At 40.5% G+C, this 26,842-nt stretch overlaps 1 protein-coding gene across 3 annotated transcripts; it reads left to right on the top strand.

The window, feature by feature from the left end:
• The first annotated feature begins 4,094 nt into the window (after nt 1-4,094).
• tcf3a (transcription factor 3a) lies at nt 4,095-26,717 on the top strand. Of its 3 annotated transcripts, none has more exons than XM_053438108.1 (20): nt 4,095-4,593; nt 7,772-7,868; nt 8,203-8,275; nt 13,114-13,187; nt 14,204-14,279; nt 14,931-14,971; nt 15,068-15,203; nt 15,940-15,989; nt 17,335-17,434; nt 17,756-17,892; nt 18,025-18,175; nt 18,310-18,368; nt 18,474-18,552; nt 19,813-19,889; nt 20,029-20,199; nt 20,369-20,477; nt 20,624-20,744; nt 23,259-23,575; nt 23,837-23,983; nt 24,107-26,717. In XM_053438108.1, exons 2-19 carry the CDS (start codon nt 7,815-7,817, stop codon nt 23,974-23,976), a joined length of 1,965 nt encoding a protein of 654 aa, XP_053294083.1. In that variant the 5' UTR covers nt 4,095-4,593; nt 7,772-7,814; the 3' UTR covers nt 23,977-23,983; nt 24,107-26,717. The 3 variants fall into 3 exon arrangements, with proteins under 3 accessions (XP_053294083.1, XP_053294086.1, XP_053294085.1); XM_053438111.1 differs by having other exon boundaries at nt 4,100-4,593; nt 23,262-23,503; XM_053438110.1 differs by lacking the exon at nt 23,259-23,575 and adding an exon at nt 21,601-21,851 and having other exon boundaries at nt 4,104-4,593.
• Nucleotides 26,718-26,842: the final 125 nt, after the last annotated feature.

Below are 26,842 nucleotides of genomic sequence, written 5' to 3' on the forward strand. Positions count from 1 at the left end.
TTTCCTCATTTGCTGGAGTATTACTTCTGTCTCACGCTTGTTTCACCAGATGGGGGCAGCATATTAGGCATATGGCTCTGTGGACTTCAAGATAAATAACATACCATGGCTGAGTGCTGAATTGTGTAAATTTTGCATTAGTTATATAAGATGAGATAAAATAGCATAAGATGAGATGTAGGTGGCTGTGGCTCAGGAGGGTAGTGTGGCCCGTCCACTGACCAGGTCAGCGGTTCGATCTATTTCTCCCCCATGCCATCTTCTGAAGAGTTTGTGATGGAAATTCATCTTGAGATTTGAAATAATGAAATTCTCTGACCGGAGTTCCTTTTGAGTCTTTATAATAATAAGCTCTGCATAGTTAACAACAAGCACGGGTGCTCAAAATGGAACAACTGGCTGCAAGTTCACACAGGCCAGAACTTATACAAAGAGGCATTACATAACACATAATATTAAAAAGAAGACATGCCAGAACTAATACAGAGAGGTGCTTCATAAAACGTAATAAGAAAAAAGATATGAAATCCTCCTCTGTGTCTATCTGCTGTGTCCGTCCACTGTAGCAAACTCCCTGTTTGCCAAGGCCACAGTAGTGAGACACCTGGTCGGTTGAATTTTCCCTTACATGTCCTTGGGCAAGATAATGAACCCCAAATACTGGCTTTGTACGAGTTATGTGTGATGGAGAAAGTGTTGCACATAGATGCATTGTATGAATAAGTGTGTGTGTGTGTGTGTGAATGGGTTAATAGCGAAAGATAAGATAAGATAATCCTCAATTAGTCCCATTAGAGGGAAATTGGCTGAGTTGCAGCAGCAAAGAGGATAGTCAAAGACATCAGTAAAAGTGATAGATTAGTAAACATGCAATATAAATCCAAGAAAATAAGAAAACAGAATTGACATATTTACAAACAGTTGCACTATTTTTACTCTATTTGAGCTTTGTATAATGTCTGGAGTGATCATGCAACGTCCTCCCTTTAGTGTCTCTCAACTTCAGTCTGAAAGTGTGAGGCCTCGAGCTCTGAGAGAGACAGTGTTGCAGTATGTAGAGTGGCTCTGAGCAGCGTTGACGGGAGGGAGGGGGGGGGGTACCACTGCAGCAGAAAAACAGCAATGTCTGCAGTCATTAATATGCAAACATGCAAATGAGAGGGTAATTAGGATTGGGCGTTTGTCAGTGGCTCTTTGATTGCTAATGAATTCCAATCTGCAAGAAAGGGGGAGGGGATGATGAGCTCAAAATTAGGAAAAAGCAGGATGTGTCATTGTGCTTTCTCCTGCAGAAAGAAATGTGAAATACAATGTGTGAAGGCTCTTCAGAAAAGTGGAAGCCTGGTAAAAAAAGAATAGATGACGCTTTGATTATTACACAACTACTGAACATTGCTGCTTTTAGACTCATCAAGCGTAAACAAGATGACAACAGCCTTCTGAAACTAATGCAAAAACATTCTTTGGTCAGAAAATGCACTAATAAGTGTAGTATGTAAAAAAAATAAAAAATTCCAGCATCAATGAAAGCCACAACATAAAAAGAGGAGGAAATGGGGTTCTGAGTTTGTGCCAAGACAATTAACTGTGCACAGCGTCACTGAGCATGGCAGACTAGAGCCACGGCAGGAACGCAGAAAGATTCCTGCTCATTATCAATGAGTGATGGGTCTGACCCCTGTAGAGAAGAATGCTCAGGTATCTCGGCAGGGGGGGTGGCAGGGGCCGCATGTTGTGTGTCACAAACAGTGTTATTTTTATATTTTGGGCCTAACGTGATAGTGTGTGTGGATGGGGGGGGGGGGGGGGGTCGCTGGTTCACACACGAGCACACACCGCTGTTATTGCTGTTTCAGTGGTCCCTTGGCACTTGTGCATCTTCCTCCCTGGCATGTGAGATGAGAAGATGTATACATGGAGTAAAAACAAATTAAATGTTGTGAAGAACGGGGGGAAAACAGCTGCTCCTGTCACCTTACAGCATAATGGCTTCCTCGCCACGCTGCGGCTTTTTACATTTCTCAAAGCTGACCACGAGAGCACTACATTTGAGTGATACTCATTCAAAGGGTTCAAACATGCCACCTCATCATTTACATAGGCATGCATGATGTTTATCTCGAACATATTCCAAAAATACTCGAACCAGGATTCTAACTACAAACACTAAAACTGATATATTTGGGACGGCTGATCCCAGCCCTGCTCTTGTTTGGTGTGTGATGAGAATGTGAGTGTGAGTGTGTTTGTGTGTGTGTGAGTGTGAAAGAGAGAGAGGGGGAGCTGTATTTTTCACAGGAAACAGGAAACCAAAAGTCATAACAGGATGCCCTAGGTTTTTCATACTGTACCTGATGCGTGGGTGGCTGCATGGGGGTAACCCATTTACAAAGCTTTAGTGCTTGTCTACAAGTAGAGAGAACCCAGGAAAGAGTGGGTGGAGAATGGGGTGCACACTTTGGGGTTAGGAAAATGGTGTTCCAATCTAAATATAGCTTTTCCTCTTGAGTCTTGCACCTCACGGTTCAACCTTGATGTTGATTTGCCTCCATGTCGCTTGTCCTACTTTTTTAAAGGCGACAAACCAAACATTGTTTGATGTTTTCGTGTGGAGCTGCGATATGATCACTTCCATGGCGAATACATGTGCCAGCTTTCCCCAGGTGTACTGTGGGAGTATCACAAGTGAAGCGGTGACATGAGACCAGTTTTGTCATAATGAGGTTGATGTGCTCACACTGACTGAATGCGCCTCAACCCGCTGAAAACATATGAAGCTCCTGCAGCTTTTCTCATCCGACTCCATTCGTCTTTGTCTGTACAATTCAAAGCATGCATTTTCAGATTTTTTTGTAATCAGCGTTTTATTTTACTTTGTTCTCAAGGTATAACATATTATACCATGAGAACAAAGGTTGATGGCATACAGGTGTGACTTGCATGTGTGCAACGCATGCTGCTAACCATATGTGCATGTGTTGTGAACCACAAAGTGCAGTGGATGGCTGCGTTTTCTCGTAAAGGCCGGCACAGATGTTATTTAGGTTGTTTCCCCCCTCAAACCAGTTGAGGTTTTCTCTAGAAGGTCTCAAAACAAACACTGACATTAACTGCAGCCCTGTTTACATAACCACCCGATATACAACTCAAGAAATAACAGCGGCCATGCCACCTCTGTGAACTAAGTCTTTTGATTCCAGTTTGAGAAAGAGAAGAGGATATTGTCTTTTGCCTGCTCATTTTATACTCAACACGTCAGGGACTTCTGCAACTGCACATGATTTATTTTCCCTGTACCCAAACCCTAAACCAAACTATTGCACAAATTCATAATATGTAACAACATATGGAAAGATTTCTAATATTATCATTGCCCAAATGTAGGGCATTATGATGGCTAGAAATATTGCTCGGATTCTCTCAAAACAGTTTGTAACTACATATGTTATTTTAGTGTTAAACGCTGGTATAAACAATAAAACTTGGTTTTAGTTAATAGAACATATAATTTAATATTAACTATTTGTTGTAATAATGTCAATATACATAAGACACTGTAATTAACATTCTCTAAGATACCTGTAATGTTTGTAGTGTGTGTGTGTAATATTTAAAGTAACATTGGACTTAATAAACTACAGGATAAAAGAGTGAAGTCATTAATATAAGGGGATGTTTTAGGCTGTAGGGATATGTACATCGTTTTTCGTTGCAATAATGTGTATTTTGTTTATAGCAAGGTCACCACCAACTTTGATCTTATGTCAGTATATTCAACACTAAAAAATTAAATCCTATTGAAACATAATAGCATTTTTATCATTGTGTGACATTAGGAACACACACACGATAAGAACATTATCTCAGTATTGAGAACAACATTTAAAGGCGAGCAGCCGCAGGCGGAGGGAACCTCCCCTACAGGGTGATGCTGAAACATATTTGGACGTCCCTCCTGTCAATCAAATGTTCCTCGCATCCAATTGGTTCCTCCCTCCGATATTATCATTCCATCTTCTAGTGGTCGGCTCTGTGGGGCTTTTCCGCTATCTCCTTCCGCCAGTGGAAATAGACCCCCCCTAAATCGGTGCTCCTACCGTTCCGTGTGTTTCTTTTCGCAGACGCGACACGGGGACATTTTGTACAGTTTTTTACCGAATCGCATCGACATCAACAACGTCGAAAACTGCTTCGCACGGTTTTAGCTGAAACTGGACACCGCTGATGTTTCAGCGTCCTCCCGTGGGCTGCACTGCGGAGGGATACCACACTGGAACCCGACAATGTGGAGGCTGTTAAAATGTCTTCTCGGGGAATGAGACGCGAGCTTTTTCTCTAACGATCCGAGGACCAGACTAACATCAGAGTAATGGTTCGTGTCGGATGCGTGATTTCAGTTTTGTGACGAAGACGGCATCGAGGTGAGGCGGCGGAGGAGTGATTCGTTTCGCCTTTCGTCATCCATATCAAACCCGCGGCAGTGAGTCCGGACCACGGGGGGAAGGAAGGACCCTCTCCATAACTTTGTGTTTTTTCCTCGCTCCACTCCAGTCGTTGATTCCTCCCTGTTGGATGCCACATCACTGATTCCAGGTAAATGGATCAACACACACTCGTGCATGCGGAACAGAAGTTGCGTGTCTCGTTGTTACCGGAGTAATAATCAAGTTTTACGCGCATCGTTAAGTTGCGCTGAGTGGGAGCCTCCGCCGGGAAGAGCGGGGTCTCAGGGTTTGTCTCCCCCTCGGCCCGAGCGAGGTTTTTTTCCGCGGTGTTATTACTCAGTATTAGCCGCTGGTGCGTGCGGGTAAAGACTTCTTTGTTCACTCGAAGTGGCTATAACGTTACAGCACGTTAGCATGTAATGAGACTGAGTTAGCTCCCCTCGGGGTTTAGCTGTCTGAAGCACCAGTAGCTCCCCCACAAACAAATGTTAGCATCGCGACGTTAACGTAACAGTTGGAAAAAAACGTATTAGACGTGTTTTTAGCTCAGATTGCAAACGGCCACACGTTCACGTTACCCATTCTACAGCTTTACCGATGTAGCTCAAGACACTCGGATTAAGTGTAAACAACCAAATTGAGCAATGCTAATAAAACCCGTGTTAAAAGTGTAACTCAGAAGTGTTATTTTTTCACGCACATTCGCCAACAACAAACAAACACGATGCACGAATGCGACCAAAGCTACATTCTGTCCTCCCTGCATGGTTTTATATACAATTAGTCCAACTTTTAAACGCCGTTTTTGATGTTTTGTGCGGTTTTCTGGTGTTTTTGACTCCTCAGCTTTAACTTGGGCAGCCCCAGTCTTTGTGTTCATCGGTGCCTCGGTCCCCTGCTCGACGGGAGCGCAGGCAACAGGTTTTTTTCGTTAAAGTTCGAAAACGTAAAAGTGTGTAACCCATCGATGAGCTATGAAAACACGGTCCCCCGATATCACACCGTCCCCCGTCTTGACACCAGGTGTGACATTTTGTTTGGCCGTTCGTGCTTCTAAAGTTTTCTCCAAATGGGCTAGGCCCAAGGTGGGGGTGCTCCAGACAAGCCACTTCCATTTGTTAGGAGGGGCTAAAACACTTATCCCCCATTTTGACCTCAGCTCACTGACACAGAAACTACTAGATGATGTAGAGTCCACACATTTTGGCTGGATCTCAGATTATAAATTCCCCTTTGAGTTCAATAAAGTAGCCAGCTAGTTAGCTATCTAACACATTATTCAGTAAATGGGTCATTACTGTGTGCATCTGTCTTTGAGCAACTGTGGTACCATTGTACCCCTGTTCACATTGCTTCTTCATTTTAGTCTTGATCTAGTTGCAGTGTAAAGTTTTCATGTTGTCATACCTATGGGTCAACAATACAAAGAAAAGTGTTGGACAAGAAGGACGGATCAGCCTCAGTCATGGTTCAATGTAAAGAAAGTTAAAAGAGTGGAGACATTTTACATAAAGTACATTTAAGTAAAGTGAAAGAGCTCAAGATTCCAATCCAATACCATGTACATTATATACCATTTACACTATATATTAGATGATGCAAGTGTAAAACCAAATGGTCAAGTGTATACTCTATACGTACTTTATTCAATAAAATCAGGTGCAGTTTAGTTTTGAGTTATCGGCTTTACATACACATTTTTTTTAATCTTATTTTTCCATGTTTCTCATGTTTGTCACCGGATTATAAAAAGGGACTTTGGAGATTAAACTGTTTAAATCCCTTGAACTATTATATGTTTATGTACTATTTGTTCTTTTGCAAACTATTTGCAAAACAGATCAATGACACACTAGATTGACAGTCAGTGGAGTGCATACCCCTGCCAAGGCCCAACAATCTCCTTATCAGAACATATTTAAATTTACCTCCCCAAAATGTAACGGCTTCTTTCCTGACCCAATGAAGAGTCCTTCCACCAAGTTTTTCACCAATAACCATGTTACTCACAGAAAAAAGAAACATGTACGAGGTTTTTAGGGCAACCTGCAGAGGTACACAGACTCTGCATCATTATTTAAAGTGGCGACCATCCAAAATAGTGACAACACGCTCCAGTGGCAACAAGTAAACCTTTAACAAAACTAGCTGAACCACCTGTAAACATATATTTGCTTGATGAAAACACAATCTGTGGTATGAAAAATTAAACTTCAAATTTAATCAACATCTTTAACCACCTTTAGTAAAAGTGCTTGTCTAGTGCTAAGTGTTTCTGCTGGTTTGTCCAACTCATTTAGTAATAATATATTTAGATATTTTACACACACGGCCTGCATTTACTTGATGCATATCCACTTGTGAACTTGACGGTGAAAATTGCCTTTTCGAGACTCCAGCAAGTTGTCTTATGACTGTGAGTTATTCAAAAGAGCTGTCAGAGCAGGGTGGTTTATGAGGGAGAGGAAGCAGCCAAAGCACAGTGTGGCCTGTGGATGAACCACTGTCACCCATGTTAGATATTGGCTTTCAGACAAACTCTCACTTTGTCTCAGGCAAGGATGGGCTATTTTATGACATAGTTATACGTGATTATTTACTGTTAAAATGTGTCGTTGAAAGTTTTACATGTGCCTGCACAACCTTCCCTTAAAAGCGGATTGAGTAAGGTTGTAGGTTATGTGCCTGAATTAATTGAGTCTCCTCCACTTGAAGCACAATCTACTGTTTAGATACTGAATGATCAATGTTAGATTGTCATTGTAAGTGTCCATTTTGACTGGGATTATATGTCTCACTATATAAAATGGTCATAAAGCATTTCTTACAAGTTAGGTGTTGCTTTTATAATTTGGATCAATCCTCCTATTCATTAAGATATTTGACATGCTAAGCCTCCTAAACCCATATTATAAATCTACTTCCACAAACATGGGAGGATTTACCTTGAATCAGTTCAGCGGGCTAACTGGAGAATACAATGTTGTGAACTACAGGACTCACAAACAACAATTAAAATAACACATTGTTTATAAAATGGAAGCTTTTGTTGTTTTAACACTGTGTAATTGTTAAGTTATAACATTACTTGAACACCGTTGAGTGGAATCAACAAAGGTCTATCTCCAGCTCTGCGAATGGGTAGTCTATAGACTATAGAAGACTATATCCCCCTCATTTACTTAAGATTAGGCACTGAACTACACCAATAGTCATAGCTATTACATTGTCACATAATCTTAATCAAGGTATTATATTAAAGGTAAAATATTTAACATCTCACAAATGGGAAAATTTACTCACATTCTCCTTACCTCTGCTTATAGTCACTTGCTGAGACTGAAAGGGCCAAGTGAACAGCAGCAGAGCATGGCTGCAGTGGAAACCGACAAGGAGCTCAACGACTTGCTGGATTTTAGCGCGGTAAGATCCCTCTGAAGATTCAGTATGCATCTTATACAGTTCATTATGCCACCAGAACTACAAATGACTAGAACTCGATTTGTTGTCAAGCAGGTTAAAATGTGCATGAAGATCAAGGTAACCCTGAATGGGTCAGCCAGTCAGGGACTGAAGCGCGTACATCCGCCACCTTTTTTTACAAGACTTCCGATGCTGGAATGCGTATATTGCTTTAGCCCATTGTAGCAGTTGGTTAAATAGGATACTGGATATAATATACGATAGGGGTCAACTCATTTAACTCTTAGATGAACTCCCACTGTTTTTTTTAACGATTTCATTCCTCTCATTTTAGATGTTTGCGCCTCCAGCCTTAAACGGCAAGAACCGGCCGACTACTCTCGCCAGCAGTCAGTTTGGAGGTTCAGGTAAGACCAATACATTTATCCCTGCTGTCCATGTTAGTCCTATAGTTTAATGCAAGAAAGATGTCCAAATGCAGATGAAAGTTCATTTAGCAAATATCCACATTGGTGTGGACAGGGCTTAAAGGTTCAGTAAGTAGAATTTAGTAACATCTAGTGGGGAAGTTTCAGGTTGCAGCTGAATACCCCTCACCCCGCTCTCCCCTTCCAAACATGAAAGAGAACCAGGGGGGAGTGTTCAGTCGTCATAAATACTCAAAAGGTGTTTAGTTTGTCCAGTCTGGGCTACTATAAAAAACATCGCGGCCTGGTAGAGACGACCCACTCACGATGTAAATTTAAATATAAAGGACCCATTTAGGGTAAAGAAAACAAAAATTCATACTATTTAGATTTGAACACATTAGTGAAAACATCAATATTTTATATTCAATTTCTGCCACTAGATCCCTTTAACCTAAGTCTTACACACTGGACATTTAAGTAACTGTTTTTCTTATCATTTGTGTTGGTTTTTGGTTTTTCTAGATTTGTTTCGTCTGTGTAATGTTAATAGAATAAATGCTTTTCTTTTATTGATCTAGTCAAAAAAGCTATTTGTCTTTTCTATCACCCATAGCTAGAAATGGGGGCCTTTTTTGTGGTGATTATAAAATGATTCATATAATAACGCAGCTACAGACAATATAAAAGGCTCTAAAAAAATGTCATTATTGATCACAGATTATTGAAAAGGACTTTAGGAGAAATGTTACGCTTAATTTATGTAATTTAGACCAAGTGTCATTTCCTCTTTACACCCTCCCCTTGCACGTGTCCCTTCCCTCACCTTCTCAGCTGTTGCCATTCAGTCAGCTAAAGACAAAGGCCGAAGTGGTGGGGGTTGATGGGAACAGCTCAATTAATCTCCTCTATTTGAACCTCTCTGTGAAAAAGTTTTTTCTCTCATCCTACTCCCACCCTACTTCTACTCTTCATACAACAAATTTTCAACCAGTGTATTATTATCCATCCTCATTAAAAACATTGCCATCCCAGCACTTACCTCAAGTTTTAAGAAAAACATTTAGATACTATTATTAAACATCCTCAGAGATACTTGAGATCACAGTTCCTTCAGTTTTTTATTTTGTTATGCTGACATATACAACAATGTGTTAACTTTTAAACATTTCTGGGTCTGTTTCTGCAACTACACAGCGACTTGCCCTACGCAAAACTTCCACTGTCGCCATTGTATCTATAGATGTGCAGTGGCTCTTTGGTGACTGGCCATATTATGACACGGAATATTGAATTAAGATGAAAGACAAGGCAAGCATTGACAGGGCGGGGGAATGGGGCTCTATTTCTTTTCATTTGAGAGCCACTTGCACGTTCTTTTGTCAAGCCATGGTGCATGCTTTTAAAAGAGACTCAGATGTTCAATCCAGCGGCCCTTCATGGCATTGTCCCTTTGCCTTAACATTTTCTCTGACCAAAATCTACCCTTGGAGCATCAAGCAGCCTCTCTTCTTATCTGTAAAATATTTGTTGTTTGCTTCTTCTTGACGAACAGCTTCCCGTATCAGCATGAAAATGTGTGTTTTTACAAAAGGTTATAAATGTAACTACATTCAGAAATATGGACAGCTGTCCTGCATCATACATACACACATACTGTATGATTGTAGAGAATAATTTAATGATGCAGCAATCATGTGAAACGTTTTTTTAAGTATATTTGATAATTCTCTACTGAGATTGTTCACAGAAGTGCTGGCAAGATAATTACCAACACGTTCATCAAGAAATATCAGGTTGCATTGAGGTTTGTGCAATATGATAATATGTATCAATAGTTGTGTTGAGTTGGTACAGATTCATACATAAATTTGAACTCAATCTGTATTCCTGCTCTTTGTGGAGCAGCTGCGACATGTTTTCCATTCAGACTTCGTTGCCTTTTCTTTTCTTTTCTTTTTTTACCTCAGAATGGGTAAGGTTTTGGTTATGTGGAGGTTTAACATGTGTGGCTGTGGGGATCCTCCCTGCCAGCGCTTCCAGTGATGATAATATCTCCGCTCTGGTCCTAATGTGCCTGTTCAATCCCTTTACCAGTCAGTTAAAGACATTTTCTAGCACACTTTCATTTTTTGGTCACTGGAAACCGAGAGTCCTAAAATATATTTTTAAACTTTGGTATGGGCAGACGTAGAAGGGGGGTAGTTTCAAATTTGCATGAAATGTTCCATTTTTCAAACAGATGTGAACTAAACACACAGAGCCCGTGAGTGTTCAAGTTACAATAGATTTGGAGTTTAAAAAGGTAACTCCTGACAAATGTGTGCATATGTAATTTGACACATAGTAAGTTCAACGGCTCTAAGCTGTTTTAGTGGGTTAGGGCACAGTGGGCTGTGTTTGAGAAGTCTCCAATGACTCACGGGTTACAGCAGCCTGGCCTGTGTTATTGTACATTGTTCAGGATTTCATTTACAGTGTTCACTCTCCTGAGAGTTGATCTGACATCATGCTTTGTGTCTGTGTGAGTCACTTTGCCAAGGGAAGGAAGAAGGTGTGTAGACAAAACGGTACACTCAGTTATAGGTGCCTGGGGCAGTGTTCCTGTGAAAAAAATACATGTCTGCAAGTTTGGTCAATGTATGTTTCAAGAGGTTTTTCTCATAAAGCCTATGACTCAGACTGGCTGTCTGTTTCCAGTATTTCTTCCTGTGTAATTATAGACCATCCATGTTCAAAGGGGCGTTGCATGCTGGGAGGAGAAGTGCATTGGGGTTCACCAGAGAATTTGTCTGATGTTACTCACCCTTTTCTTCGTTTTTCCCTTTCCAGTCCTGGTAGTCTGTCTGAGCGCCGCACTACTCATGTTTTTCCTCAAGGTTTTGATAATGGCGCTAATAAAGCTTGTCTGTTCTGGCAAAGTCCTTTTGACACTCAAGTCAAAATGTGAATTAGTTTCATACCTCTGTGGTCCCATGTCTAATTTATATGCGATAATAATTTGCACAGTGATCTGTTATAACTCTTTTATTACTCCAAGACTCTGCCCAGGACGGTGGAACAGGCCAAGGGACAACAACCCAAACAATACTGGGTTTTCACATATTATTTACACATTTTACTTAGTTTCGATTTAGCTATACTCTGTGATGCCATCAAAAAGTTGCAAACAGCACTGATGGCATATAAACCTGCATTATAATATTATAGTGTTTGTAGAGAGGACAATGTGATATTACAGGATACATAGGTTTAAGTTTAGGGGGAGTTTATGATAAGAGACCATCTTCCTACACTCACTGTTTTTCTTTTGTGATTACCTTAATTAAGTCAAGAGATCAGTATTATTTGCAGCAAGTTTTAAAACCTGCTGAAAATTCCCTTTAGTTCTGTTCCTCTACTTGTCATCAGATCAGCTCATGAAGTGAGTTAATTTACATCTATTTAAAATCATTTAACACCTTATATTTCATGTCTACTCTTCCATGTACCATTAACATTTATCTCACAACACCATTCCTCCAGGTGTGAATTTTCATTAGTTCTCAGATTACTTTCCTCACAGCCAGTCATCTATTACACCTTTTACCTCTCACCTGGCTGGAGAAACGTTTTCTAATAGAAGATGGCTGTGGAGACAGTGAGCGCTGCACTTATCCTGCTATTTGTGGAATGGATGGTGACAGTTTACCTTTCTTGGCTTACAAGCAAAAACGAGAAAATATCTGTCTTTCTAATTAGCAGAACAGTTCGAAACTGATGCTAGCAGGCCAAGTTACATTCAGAATATAAATACATAGGAGTAACTTACACTTCTTAAATATGCACTATATAATACACTTATACTGTGCGGTTAGTTAACATGTTGAAAATCTTACTTCTAATACACAAAAGCCCCAGGAATAGGAAAATATTGATTAAGAGCCCTTTCTTGTCTGAAACTCTGATACTCATGAGTTCCAGCAGAAACAAATGGTTCATGCGTTTGCTTTATTGTATTTGATTGACAGGGAGAGTGACAGTCAGCCATAGACATGGGACAAGACATTGCCTCCTTCATCTCTTATTCTGCTGGTGTCGTGCGTATAGATCACAGTTGTCACGGCAATCTAGCAGCTCTCACTGCTGTGGACCCATCACTCTGTTCTACTGCTGATCCTGTCATGATTCGATCCCGCCTCTACCCCATCCCCCTCCCCTCTCCGCTTTTTAATTAGACAACAAAACAAAAATATGAATATTCATAGAGCCAAGCTTCATTAATATGCACAATTATGCAAATCAGTACGCAATTAAGCTTCAGCTTTCCCCTAGAGATGGTGTGTAGCAGTATGAGAGGAGATGGAGAGGAAGAGGACGGGCAGATATTTCTGCTTCACCAATCTTTAAAAATCACTCATTTTAAACACGCTAGCCTCTGTGGAAGCTGCAGTGCTCTGGCCAGGGACAATTTGTGTGTCGGCCATGTAAGATTGAGACTTTGCGTCTGCGTGGAGACGAAGGTGTCGGCCAAATGTGAGAGAATAGATGGCTGATGAATGACTGTTGCCATGGAAAATGTGAAGGAGTGGAGTGGGAGAATGAAGAATGTCGAGGATGATTCGGGAAGCTTCATACTGGGTGTTAATTATTCAAACTTCCCACAGCCCATATCCATGTTATGTGACTGTCACTGTGCTGTCTCTGTGTGAGCTGTGAAGGTTACTCTGAGCGACCTTAAAAAACCTGCATCAACGCAGGTCATCGTTCTCTGAATTTGAACTCGGTTTTCCAAAGCAAAGCTTGAACACCTTTGATGAATGTGTAGGAGGTTAATGGGCCTAATCTTTGTCTTCCAGGTATAGATGAGAGGAGTGGGTCCAGTCACTGGGGACCAGGACAACAGAACAGTACATCTTTCAACCAAGGACGGGTACGATTCATCCTCATTTACTACACTGAAACTTAGTGATATACTATGAGATGATGAAGTGCTAGGCCTGCATTTTACCTTTTAATAAAGCACCAGTTTGTACACTGGGAACATTTTACACATGATCTCCGAACAATAGCGTAAACATATTCACAGTGAACGATAAAACTATGTCACGTTACACATTACACTTTTCAGAAGGAGTTATGAAACAACTCTGCCACAATAATGAGTTTCTCATTAACATTTGTATATCTCATAGATCATTGGTTTGTACTTCATTGGGTATTTCCACTTGTTCAGAGAGCCTCAATTTTCCAGTCTAGTATATTTCTGATACTTTATCAAACAGGTTTTCAGTTATTGGATGATCAAATGATAGGTTTACATCAATAGACAGCTTAAAGTACAAGATATTCTGAGCTCAACCCATGTTCTGACAAGGCTACCCTAAACGCTGCCTGGAAGGAAAAGCATATTGATAAAGCTTTACACTGCGATGGCGCATCTACTGGACCGATGCCCTTGGATTTAGTTTTTTCATTTGTAGACTTCATTAAAATGAAATGCAACCACCTATATGTAAGTTTTCATTGATGTAGTGAAGTATTTCCTAAATGTTGAGGCTCATTTTGGTAATCACCTCAGGACATCTGAGAATCAGCTTTAAGACATAATGCTCACAAGCTAATGTAGGATTAGGAAAATAATTAGCTAAATTTCTATTGTAATCTTTGTATAGATTTTATGACCTTACATCAAACAATAAAAGAAGTGATGTGCACTCACAGATGTAATGTATATTCAAAAATAAACTATTTTTTGTAATTTGTGTTTTTCTATTTCTATAATGCCAGATCAGAATACTGTCCGACCTGTTTAAGTGTTCACATCAAAACTGGACAATGTTTACTAACCAATTCGACCAGTTTGTTTTGTTACATAATTGAATTGGCTTTACTTGATTTAATTCATGTATATTAATATCCCTAAAGCCTCTGCTGTCTCTCCCTCAGGCTTATGGAGAAGAAGGTCTTTATGGTGAACAGCAGGGGATGGCCTCTGCCCCCATATTTGGACCTGGGATTGTTGGTAAGAAGGTTTACGTAGAACTAAGCTGTTTGAGCACCGAAACCACAACTTTCACATCTTTTTTTAAACGGGGACATTCTGTGTTCCTAATAAAAGGACTTAACAACTGAAGAACATGAAATGCACACATTTATTTCAATGGATAGTGTGACTGAGCTTAAGCATTGAGTTGTTTATTCGAGAGAGCTGCCTTTCACAGGTTAGACGATAATGTACCACTTCAGAGTAAAGCATTTTTATGGTTTGGTGGCAATGGATGAAGGGAGCAGGGTAATCAGGGAGGATGTGGAGGAGGGGTTTGTTTGTGTGTTCCAGTTTGTGTGTTCAGTGTGGGCAGGGGGGGTGTAAAGGGCACCCATGCACAAACAAGGCTTTCCCCCGGGACTGTGGCTATAGCTCTCCTCTGTTTAACTGTCACGGGAGGGGACAGAGGTTGGGCACAATTGCCCTGAACCATTTATAATAGTCCAATTTGTTGTTGTTTTTTATTTCACAGCCATAAATACTACACATCATCATGTATACTCACACAGCAGATGGAGGCACTGAAATAGAGGAATAGGGAATTGCCAGATTGTGATTTAATATTGACATAAAAGCCTACTTCTCACGTTCATGACCTGATTTTTGAATATTCCAACCTCCTAACAGGGAAGGCTGACCGAGGGCCATACTCGTCATTTGCAGCACAGGTAAATTTGTCAGAATTAAAGTATTAGTATCAGATTTTCTTTCATACCTGTCCTGTTACACTGCAAAACCGTTTTTTTTTCTTTTACTGTCTTTAGCCTGGCTTTATGCCCAATGGATTACCGATGCCCAGTCCTGATCCCCTCTCCCCGTCTGGCCTGAAGTCCAACTCCCAGTTTTATTCCTCCTATGAGGGGAGCAACACTCGCAGGAGACCCTCACAGGACCCCATTGGTAAGACTAAAGGACTGTCTCAAGTGTTGAACACAGAAGAAGAAGGGCAATTAGTAGAAACCATAGGCCCAACAGTCCCCTCATGAGACGACGGTTTTAAAATACAATCTGTGTCAAATTGTACACGCTCATATGTATCAGTCCCCTTAAAATGCCAGATTAATTGTCATAAGGATCTATAGGTATTTTCCCTCTAAAATCAGAAAAAATTCCAGAAAATGTTGCATGGCAATGTTGTAGAAAGTGATACAAAAATACAAATCCTGAATTTGCCTAAGTGCTGCTTCGCTTCAAAATTGATTGGGTTTTTTCTTGTCTAATGTTCCATCCTTCCACCAAGTTTTGTGAAAATCTGTTTAGTCGTTTTTTGCATAATCCTGCTGATCTTGTTAGTTTTATATCAGAAAAACTTAAATTTTCTTAATGTAAAAATGGTGTTGATGTGTATCATCACTTCTCCTGATGCGGTATTAAAAAGTGTCTGAGAATTCTCACTTCTTCTTCTTAATAAGAGAAACTGAAATCTGTTCTCACAGAAGAAATATTTTAATCTTATTGGCATAGAATAACTGTTTATTAGACATTAATGAGTAGTCACAAAGTCAGATACCTTTATTAGGTACTCTAGCCCCCCAGACCATATGAATCTCTTCATTGGTTGTTGTATAATTCAATCCTGCAATAAGTTTAGATGTTTGTGTAAGTATTCTTATGTGATTTGTCTCTCTACCCTCAGAATCCCAGCCAAAAAAGATCAGGAAGGTGCCCCCTGGCCTGCCCTCATCAGTGAGTACTAACCTCCAGAAAGGCTGCATCCCTGAACTTCATTTCAGACTTTGCATTCTATCTGTGGGAGCCCATGTTTTCATGTTTCTGTTCATTTTCACATCCCATTTGGCATCTTAAGCCTCTCCTTGGCTTGCATAGCAGTAGAAAAGCTGCAATACAGGTCGTCCAGCCTGACAGCTGTGTATCTTCACCAGTGCGGCAAAGAAAAAAATGGGGGGAAAAGCCACTTGTTTAGCCAGTCACTCATCTGCAGTATGTATTTATAGTGTGTTGTATTTGTAGACCCTTTACTTTATGGCCACGTTTCTTCTTCTCAGCCAAATGCATTCGTCAGATCACTGGAGGGAATTTATACTGGGGTTTGATGGTTCTTACTCCACCTCATTTTTTCTCTCTCACTCTCGCTCTCTGGGCAGCCTATTTCCTCCCCCTCACCACCACCACCACGAACAACAGCCCTCCCCTTTTTTCTCTCCCTCCCCCATCCCTCTTTCCCAGCTGCCAGTAGAGTTGGCTGCCGTCCAAGACTCGACAGATGGTTCAGTAATTAGGAGTGCATCTCTCCGTTCCCTCCTCTCCTCTCCCCTCTTTTTTCCTCTCCTTTTCTCTCCATTTAATCAAATTACAGGAGACAACTTGAGTCCATTTGGATATAAGTTTTGCAGACACATTTTGATACTTGATTTCCGTCTAGAATAGACTCGATTGAGAAGGATTGGTTGCTCAGAACATTGGTGCCTTTATAAGCATTCGAAAGTCGACTGAATCCCACAGCAGATCCCACTATATGGTCACAAGTCACTGTGCTAAAAAGATTGAATTTTGTATCTGTAGACCATTCTCGGCATGTTTTGATTTAACAGGGTGGTACATAAAAGCCTCACGGAAATGGTAGACAGGACCCAATAAAACAACTGACACCGCACATTCAATACTTAAAGCTCAGTGCTCCAGTCTGCAGATATGCTGCCGCAGTCTGTTTATTGAGTTAGGTAATAAAACTAGACGGTAACATAACAAGGTTTTTTAAAGATTCCTAAGAGCTGGTTTTAATTGGGTATTTAATTAATAAACATAATTCTTTTATTTTGAAGTCTTAACTCGAACAGGTCTTGATACTATTTTCTAAGGATAAATAATACATTATTTATCATAATTTCTCCCACCTACAAAAGCACAGGGATGCTCCTACATAACTTCCTTATGAAGTAACACAAATTCCACAGATACAATACTTGGGATTTATAGTTTGATAAACAGTTCATCTTTTTTATAGTCATGTATCATTTTTATGAAGATTTTTAAACACAAGGCTGAAAAGTTCTCTCTGTATTTTCTGTAGGTGTATGCATCAGCCTCAGGAGAGGAATTTAACAGGGACAATGCTGGTTACACATCCTCCAAGGCAGGAAACCCCTACCCACCACCTTTCTACATGCAAGGTCAGTTAAACATTATTTGCCTCCCCTTCATTGTGTTGTGTTGGGAGACAGTTTTGGTAAATAAGGATAAAGCACTGTGCAACTACATAGATTAGTTGATTAAATCTTCCTTGTGTTACCTATACAGTTTTAATTGTTCCTTCTGGAAGTCCACATGTAGGTGTTAAAGCCAGAGTTTTAAATGGTGCATCCTAGTTAAATGAAGTTATCATAGTAATGTGACATGTCTCATCTGTGGCCTTCATTGTCTTTTCATCTGCTGTGGCTGGTTATCCCTCGCCCTTCTTACTCCCCACTCCTCCACTTGATGCCCCCTGACAGAAGGCCTCCACCCACCCTCCGATCCATGGGGCCCGGCCGGGTCGATGGTTCAGCCGGGTTTTTCTTCCATGCTGGGCAACACCCCCCATATGAGCCAGCATGGACCCTTCACAGCCATTAACCCCCAAGACAGACTGGTGAGCCCTGCCCTCACACTCTGGACTTGTTTTCTATGTAGACATAATGAGGTTTTTGACACTTTTTGACAAATGTATCATCGAGGGCCTATTTCTGTGGATTTCATTTTGTTTGCTGTTTTTGCTTACTAGAAACGGCAGCCACTGCCCCTCTCTCCACAAAACTACCCCCTGCATGGTAGCGAGGTGAATGGGGCTCATCCTGCTGGCTTCCTCTCTGGCTCCAGCAGCTTTGGTGTTTCCAACCACACACCCCCTATTGTTGGAAGTGACTCTATTATGGGTAAACCCTTAAGTTTTTGATCCTTTCTTTGTAAAAAATGTGCTCTAAATGTTTTCCTGTTATTCTGTGACATAGTTGAGTTGTTATTGAGGTCAAGTTCTGAGCAAAATGCTGTGTGCTCCTTCTCCATCAAGCCAATCGGGGACAAGCTCCTGGAAGCTCAGGTGATGAGATCGGAAAGGCCCTGGCATCTGTAAGTAATGATAAAAACGCATATTTTTAGGCAACATTCTTTGTACAGTACTTTATTTTTCTTAATTGTGTTTATTTGATTATAAACAAAAACTTCTGTGTCCAGATCTATCCTTCAGACCCGAACAGTAACGGCTTCCCTCCATCCCCATCTACTCCCTCTTGCTCACCTCAAGCTGTTTCAGGTGAGTCAGTACTTGCAGTCATTTTGACCTGAGGTTTAAAGCTCAGCTGGCTCTTATCGACTGCTGTTTCATTAAACTTTCCATTATTTGACGAATGTATTGTTCTCATTCAGACTGTGAATGGTTCATAGTGACAATGTAGCTCCATCTATTGGGTGAAATGTGGAAGGAAACATGTTGAGATCCTTTATTTTTGATAGACCTTCAATTTCTCTGGTGCAAATTTCATTATGATCAGTATCAGTATCGTCAGTGAAGCATAGTCAAAATAAACACAATATATCTGACTGCTATCTTATAACATGAGCTTGGCACTGTTAAGGAACACCCTTGATAAATCAGATTGGTCTACATAATTTAAATAACCCAGATTGAATCTTCGCACTTGTGTCACCGAGTTCAGTCAGACCTTTTTTTATGTGCTAGCACTGAACAAACATAGAACTGAGATAAGTTTGGCAGGCAAGACTATCTTGAAATTTAGGTCATCTGATATAGTAGTAAGGTAGTTGTAAGAAATGTCTCAGCGATAAATATTTAAAGGGAACATATGCTGGTATTATATCCATGTATTTATTGAATGTCTGGTTGTTTTATGTTCTTGAGCAATTATAAAAATTACATAGACAACGGTTTCTTTTTCTGTACATAATGCAAGTGGAACTATGAGTAAATGTATCCACAGCCGAATCTTCTCTTGATCTTTCAAACACACACACACACGCACGCACGCGCGCACGCACGCACGCGCACACACACACACACACACACACACACACACACACACCCCACCCAAATATAACCTATGAGAGAGGAAGAGAAAATAAAAAGAGGGTGGGGTCGCTTCCCTATTTGTCTCTGAATTGGTTCATCACACATTAAGAAGGAATACATTATTATATCTGTGTTCTGATACCTACAACCAGTTTAGTTCCAGTCTCACAGGGAGTGAACAGGTTCTGATCTATTTTCTACAGTTTCCCAGGCGAGCTAAAACAGGTTTGCAACATGACTTATAGTTGAAGGACAGTGCAACAAATACATCAAGTTTGTACAATGCACTAGTGACAATAAGGTAAAGGCAATGATACAATGTGTCATAACAAGGGCCTGTAAGAAACTATACCAGTGCAGCACATGAAAAACAGTGCAGTGAGTGTTACTTCTGTATTAAAATGTTTATATAATATAAGATCAGTTGATATTTTTTCAGTGCTCAAATGTCTGAATGAACCTTGTGATCCTCATCTTTTTCTCCAGGCTCTGCATCTCAGTGGGCTCGCTCCTCTGGCCAGGCCACACCTTCACCTAACTTTGACAGTGGCATTCAGACCATGGTGAGTCCGTGCTCCTCTTTTTTTTTCTTTCTTGTCTGATATATCGAACAAAATATTTTCTAAGTATGTCAAAGATATACAAACAATTCTAGAAATATGCATCTGGTTCTTTGTTCATGGTTTTCACCCTCCATTGCAGAGCAAAATGGAGGACCGTCTGGAAGAAGTCATCAATGTTCTCCAGCGCCACACCAACGCCCAAGGAGTTCCAGGATTGGCTGAAATGCACACTCTACTGACGTCTGGTTTAGGGCTTCCCCCTGGCTTCAACACTGCAGCACTTGGATTGGCCAGTCGCCTTCCTGGGCTGGTAAGAAAAGTGAATAGTAGCAATCAATCAATCAACCAATGACTGAATACATTTAAAATTGTTAGAGTGGGCTCAAAGTCAGAGAGGTTATCATTACTATGTTGTACGTTTTCCAATTTTACAAACTTCAACAAGGGAATTGAAAAATAGTTGAATTGTTTCCTTTAAGGTGTCCGGTCACCACGAGGACTCTGTTGGTCTGCCCTCTAGTGGAGGACTTCTGCATGGTCACCACGGCTCCACATCTGGTCCAGGCTCTCAGGCTGAAGGTTTTAATGGTGAGACTTTCTGTTGCTCTTTTCCTCTCTGATTAGTTTTCATATCAGACTGGGCAAATATCCCAGTTCCTATTGTGGATCTGGTAGCTAATACATGTATGGGTCTAATTGATATCTGTACCATTATGTGTGAATTCTGTTTGCAGGCCTAAATCGTTCCAGCTCTTCAGATATTAAAAGAGAAGGCAAGGAGGATGATGACAACTGCTCCCTTACTGACAAGTCAGATGATGAGAAAAAAGACATGAAGAACCGACTTCATACAAGGTGTCGATGAACCTACAATTCTTTTCAGGAACATATTGATCCATCCGGACATATGACGTACTGTTTGATGCTGCCGTAGTTTAGCATTATTTTTAAAACAGTCTTTAAACGTTTCAACATGTCTAGCTTCCTACCTAATTAATATCTCATGTATTTCAACATTAGACCTAAGGATACCAGTCTATGTGTTGGTTATATTGCATGTTGATAGAGACTAATCGTTAAACATATATTCTTGTAATATTTTTTACCTCATCATCACATGAAGATGAGCAATACTTCAAACAGTCATGTTATTCATAATTAACAACTTTAAACTTTGATGTAATTTACGGTTAAACTCTAATACCATTTGAGTAGTTTTACTTTGGTTTAAAGATTTATCAGGTTCCTATTTTCTACCTAAAATACTTACATTTATCCTCAATGTTTGTGTCACCCAGTACTCGGTACCAATCCATAAAGTTGAACTACAGATGAGACAGTTACATGGCCAATGATCCACCCCTCATGAAATGGGAACTAATCTTGACAGTCTTAAAGTGACAATCGCAAACAGTGCCGCAGCTGGAAATTACATAATTTTATCCATAATCCATCCATAAATATTTTTATTTATTTCAGTTACAGCTTCACTGCTGCGCCTCATTGCTGTTCATATTCTTCTTGTTTGGTCAAGGAGAGCCATATTTCTAAAACGAAACACTAATGTGCTCCACACTTTTTTCGATTTTTTTTAACTAAATGCTGACATTGGTAGCAAATTTTATTGCTCAGGGAATTTCAGAAGTAATTGTCAGTGAATCACCCAACTGTTGCTTGCTTACCTTCTCATCTGCCATTGGTTCTTCACTAGTCTGGATGATGAGGATGAGGATGATGAGGATGATGAAGATCTGCCAGTGGAGGTTAAGGTTGAGCGGGAGAAAGTGCGGAGGATGGCAAACAACACCCGCGAGCGGCTACGTGTGCGGGACATCAACGAGGCTTTTAAGGAGCTGGGCCGCATGTGTCAGCTCCACCTGAGCTATGAGAAACAGCAGACCAAATTGATCGTACTGCAACAGGCCGTTAACGTTATAGTCAACCTGGAGCAGCAAGTTCGAGGTCAGTGGGGGTCCAGGGCGGAAGGAGGAGGAGGGGGAAGCATCCAAACAAAAATCGAAAACTTCCACACAGCTTCACTTCTGAGCTCATGACATGTTATGTTGGACGTTTAAAATCTTTTTGAATAACGTGTGTCAGTTAACCTCACTTTACACGTGGTGGTTACTAAATACTGCTTTCTCAGATGAGAATTTTTGCATTATACTTTTTCCACTTGATCCGAAAAACGATCAAACCGAACCATGGAGAGAAAAAGAAATGAAGCTGCGTGACTGTTTTTAAGACATGCCCATTCTCCAGCTCATCTTCTGAGTTTTTTGTCCTCTGGTTACACACACAGGACGGCTGTTTGTTCTGATGTGTTGGCCTGTCTCACAGCTGCCTGTCTGTCTCCCCTTTGAACATGTTCACACATCTGTCTGCTTCTCCCTTGACTGGATTAACATCTATTCATTTATTCATTTTTCTGAATATACAGCTGCCTCATTATACTTTAAAAGATAAAGTCATTTTCATTTCAGACATACATTTTTCTTTTCTAACCTTTGACCCATAGTGAGTGTTAGTGCATGAAAGCAGGGTTGTCTGTCGTTACGTGTATCAACCCATCTTCAGCTATGTTGCTGTGTCTGTGCTTCAACAACCCTTTACATTCATACATTTACTCCCCTTTCCCCCTGTCATTTTTCGTTTTTACAGATGGCAACTGTGATTCTGTTCTCCTCACATTCAGATAAATGCATCTCTTAGTGCTGATGTATTTAACACGGGGCCTTCTGTCTCTCCCCTCGGCTTTATCTCTGTGTTTCTCTCTATGTACTGTACTTGGCAGAGGGTGTTGCTTCCCCGCTCTCCCTTTCTCTCATATCTTCATTTTGCTGGACAGTCACCACATCCCCTCCACTTCCATCGTGGACCCTAACGACAACTTGAAAAAAAAATATCTGCGTAGCACACGAAATATTCATTAGACCCGGTCGCTCGAGTCAGTTGTGGTATCTTGATCGGTAGTTCATCGGTTCATGGCTGAAAATCGTTTATGTCGAACTCGCTCATGTCAATTTATTTTTTATAAAGGAATAATATTTATTATGAATTTATTTCATGCGTTTGTCTCCTCCCTCCTCTGCGACACTGCAAAGACTCCACTGGGATTGTTCTCAGCAATCTCACTCATCTTGTCTCATCTAGTCCAAGGGCTTAAAGTCAACCTCAAACTTACACAGACACAAAAAGATAAAACTATTTCTAAATACTAGAACAATTCTCACGAGGATAAACAATAAAACACTGTCTTATACTTGCGGGTTTAAACCAGTACAACTAAAGTTTTAGCCAAGGTTCAGCCAGGGTTGTGATTTGGGTTTGTTAACCAGCCCCTCCAACCCCCCTCCTCCGTTCTCCTAGCAGCTGCAGCATTGTCGCTGTGACTGATGAAAACCTCACTGCCGAGGAGAAGGAGCTGAGGGAGCGAGAGCGCCGCCACGCCAACAACACTAGGGAGAGGGTGCGTGTTCGCGACATAAACGGAGCCTTCAGAGAGCTGGGCAGGATGGTTCAGGTCCACATGCAGAACGACAAGGCCCAGACAAAGCTCATCATCCTGCACCAGGCTGTCCAGGTCATCATGGGCCTTGAGAAGCAGGTGCGAGGTAGGTCGGTAAACACAGGACAGTCCCATCCACCTGGACAACCAACCGCCTCTCATCATCACTGGATGGAAGGTGCTAGTCACACACTTTGAAAAATGAGTAATAGGAGAAAGGGAGACTTTTGGAGGAATTATATCCCTTCTGCCAAATCCCTGTATCTCTCATCCTTCTTTTCATTTTCCTGTCTTGCTTTTTACCCATAATTTTTCCCTCTGTCTACTTTGGCACTTTTTTTATGTCCGAAGCTCTGCTTTCATGTCAGCACTAAGCGATCAGTTCAATTTTCCTCAATTGTGATCTTAATCGGTATATTTGTCCTTTTTTATCCAAAAGAACGCAATCTGAATCCAAAGGCTGCCTGCCTCAAGAGGAGAGAGGAGGAGAAAGTGTCAGGTGTGGACCCTCAGATGCAGCTTGGTGGGGGTCACCCTGGATTGGGTGGAGATGGACACAACCCTGTTAGCCATATGTAATTCTCAGGTCAGTCATCAGAATCTCTACAGTGGGATTGGTCACATTTGTGAGATACTACAATGAACTAAAATATTTTTTGTTGTGTTTTTTGTGAGAATGTTATTAATTTCATTCTCCTTTTTTTCCCAGTTCCTGTTGATTATACAGCCCTTAGAACACGTGGCCTTAATCCATCATTGTCATGCATCTCGGTATGTTAAGCAACTTTTGGAAAGTGTGTGACACACATACACACATACACACACACATACACGCACCACAAATACTGACAACGCAGGTGGCCACATCCCTGATGAAGAAGCACACTCATCCATTTTACCACAAGGACTCTGGTTTGGAGACTGTGGAAATTGGACATGATACAGGACTTTCTTGTGATGTTTTGTAAAACATTTTGAAAAATGCATTACATGTTGGGAGCAAAACTTGTTTGGATCAAATAAAACTTTTGGATCAACTGCTCATGTGAGCAGAGTTAGGATTTTCATCGTTGGATAATTATTGGCATTCCCATCTGAAAGGAAGGTCTTACATTCTATAGAAGCAAAGACGGACATCTGAGTTTATGTTATGTCTGAACAAAAACCTGTTTAAAGACACAGGCCATAGTGTTTGTTGAAGATTTAAAAAAACACCATTGCTATCCTCTAATGTAATGACTGAATAACTGAGGCAGGTTTGGAGACACAGAGGGAGGATCGAGTGGCCAATCACAGAGCTGACTCTTCTTTTTGATATGCTGGTAATCCTGGCTGTATTTTTATTTTTTATTTGATGCTTTGCTAAAAAGTTCCACAGTCAGCTACTTAAACATGTGGTCGAAATTTTTTCTTTTCAATCTTGTATCCCTGATTCCTATCTCTTTATGTCCTGTACATGCGTTATTGTCACTGCCATGTAAGTGGAATGGAGAGAGATACACCACTGGCGCAAACACAAGCAAAGACTCTTTACAAAATGAATCCACACGCATGTTTAATTAGATGTGGACATCCCAACCTTCCCTCTGTGAGGCTGCTGTTGGACTCGAGCACACAAGCATCCTCCTCAAATCTTAAACCTTCATCAAGCCAGTCACTCAGTCTCAGCCGTGTGCTCATCATAGAGCCTCTGACTCACGTCAGCCTGCCCACAACAAATCATGTAAAGACACTGTTACAACGTGTTGAACATGCATCATGTAAGTCTCAGAGCAGTTTCAGAGTATTGAAGGGGTCATGAGTGTTACTGCAAACTTTGCCATTGACTGACTTGTTCTGGTTGTTGCTCCTTGTTGAGCATTTAGGGATTTTTTTATTTCTTTCCCTTTCGAACAATTGCAAATCATGTTGTAAGGATCTTCCTATTTTAGAACTGATTCGACGTTTCCCTTCTCTTCTGTTTTATTTTTTACTTTGTAATATAGATGTATGAGTTTTGTTTTTATCATTTGGAATATTCTTTCCTTTTTTTGTTTACATTGATTAAATGTAAGATGACTCTCAGTTTAGATTCCAGGAACAAAGTGAGGTGTTTTATTTTTTCGTGCCAGGTGCTTAGAAATGTTAGAAATGACAAAATGATCTGGCTGTACCATCACATGTTGTGATATTGCTCTTTTTTTAAAGAAAGAAAATGCATTTGAACACAAACCCGTCAAGCCAGTTGTAAGTGAATTGTTCTGGTGTTTGCAACAGTTTTTCTTTGAATGACACAACAATTATTTTCTTCTGCATACACCCCTGTCTTGTCCCTGACGTGCAACTCTGTGATGAGCTTGTTGCCTGGTTTGAGAACGGGGCAGAAGGGGTCGGTCAATCTGCAACATAATTCAGTGTTTCATTATGATATGAAGCATAAAATGAATCAAATAGGGTGGCCTTAGTCATTTCCCTGACTTTGGGAGTTTTGATAATGGTTGCTCACCAGTGCCTGAATACTTCTCTGCTACATGGTGGATAATGTTGCATTTAAGGATTTATAAGTTGTACCTTTTCTATAATACAGATGTATAAAAACATATATACTTCAGTAACATCTGACAGTGTCTCTGAACATCTAAATGAAGAATTACACTCATCGATGCTCACTGCTTGAGTGTCCATCATTAGATGTAAGATGAGTAATAACCTGGTCTTCGACCTGACACTGAAAAAACTTAAAACTTCTCATGTATTATGTACTAGTTCTGTTAAATATAATTTTGGTCTTGACTGGCATGTGCATTGATATGTATGTACAGCTGTATGATGTGTCCTTATCTGCTTAATCATTATCGTAAGCCGATACTGATATGTGACAGTATTTGTTTTACCTCTACCTGTCAGTTCTTTACAAATCTTGCCCCATGGACTAGCCCCAAACATTATTTTCTTTGTAAGTTACCCTACCCATTCTGCAGGAAAAATGTGGTGTTGTTGTGATATGGAAAATCGCTACTGAAGACCTGTGCATTTATTTCTTAACAAAACAGATATGTTTGTCTACAGTATCCAAGTTTAAAGACAAACACCTGATATTATTTGTTGACAAACCCTTTTCTGTCCTGCACAGCAGGTGACCTGCAACATATCTCTGTCTTCACTCATGTTTGGGGACAACATCTATGTAGGCTATGTCCTCAAAGTGCCTCCAGTTTCCTATTTTTTATATATAAAGTAGATACCGAGGACTGTTGTGTCTAATGTAGCAATAAATGTGCCATTTTTCATAACAAAGCGCATTTTTTCCAGTGACTTTTTCAATAAATCAAATAACACTTGATTTGATTTTCCTTTTCCGGTAATCCAAGTGAACCTGGGTTTTGTTGATCCTAATATTTTATTTGAGTTTATCCAATAAAGACTCTTAAGAACTAAATTGTTCACTAGGGTGCATGCATGAGCA

Source organism: Pleuronectes platessa, chromosome 13 (assembly GCF_947347685.1).
Source record: "Pleuronectes platessa chromosome 13, fPlePla1.1, whole genome shotgun sequence".
Classification (NCBI taxonomy): domain Eukaryota; kingdom Metazoa; phylum Chordata; class Actinopteri; order Pleuronectiformes; family Pleuronectidae; genus Pleuronectes; species Pleuronectes platessa.

What these genes read in the sequence shown, in the direction of transcription:
- tcf3a (XM_053438108.1), top strand. Translation starts at nt 7,815, where the DNA reads ATGGCTGCAGTGGAAACCGACAAGGAGCTCAACGACTTGCTGGATTTT. An exon ending in TTAACCCCCAAGACAGACTG is followed by an intron (nt 17,893 to 18,024) that starts GTGAGCCCTGCC and finishes TTTGCTTACTAG; the next exon opens with AAACGGCAGCCACTGCCCCT. An exon ending in TGGAAGTGACTCTATTATGG is followed by an intron (nt 18,176 to 18,309) that starts GTAAACCCTTAA and finishes TTCTCCATCAAG; the next exon opens with CCAATCGGGGACAAGCTCCT.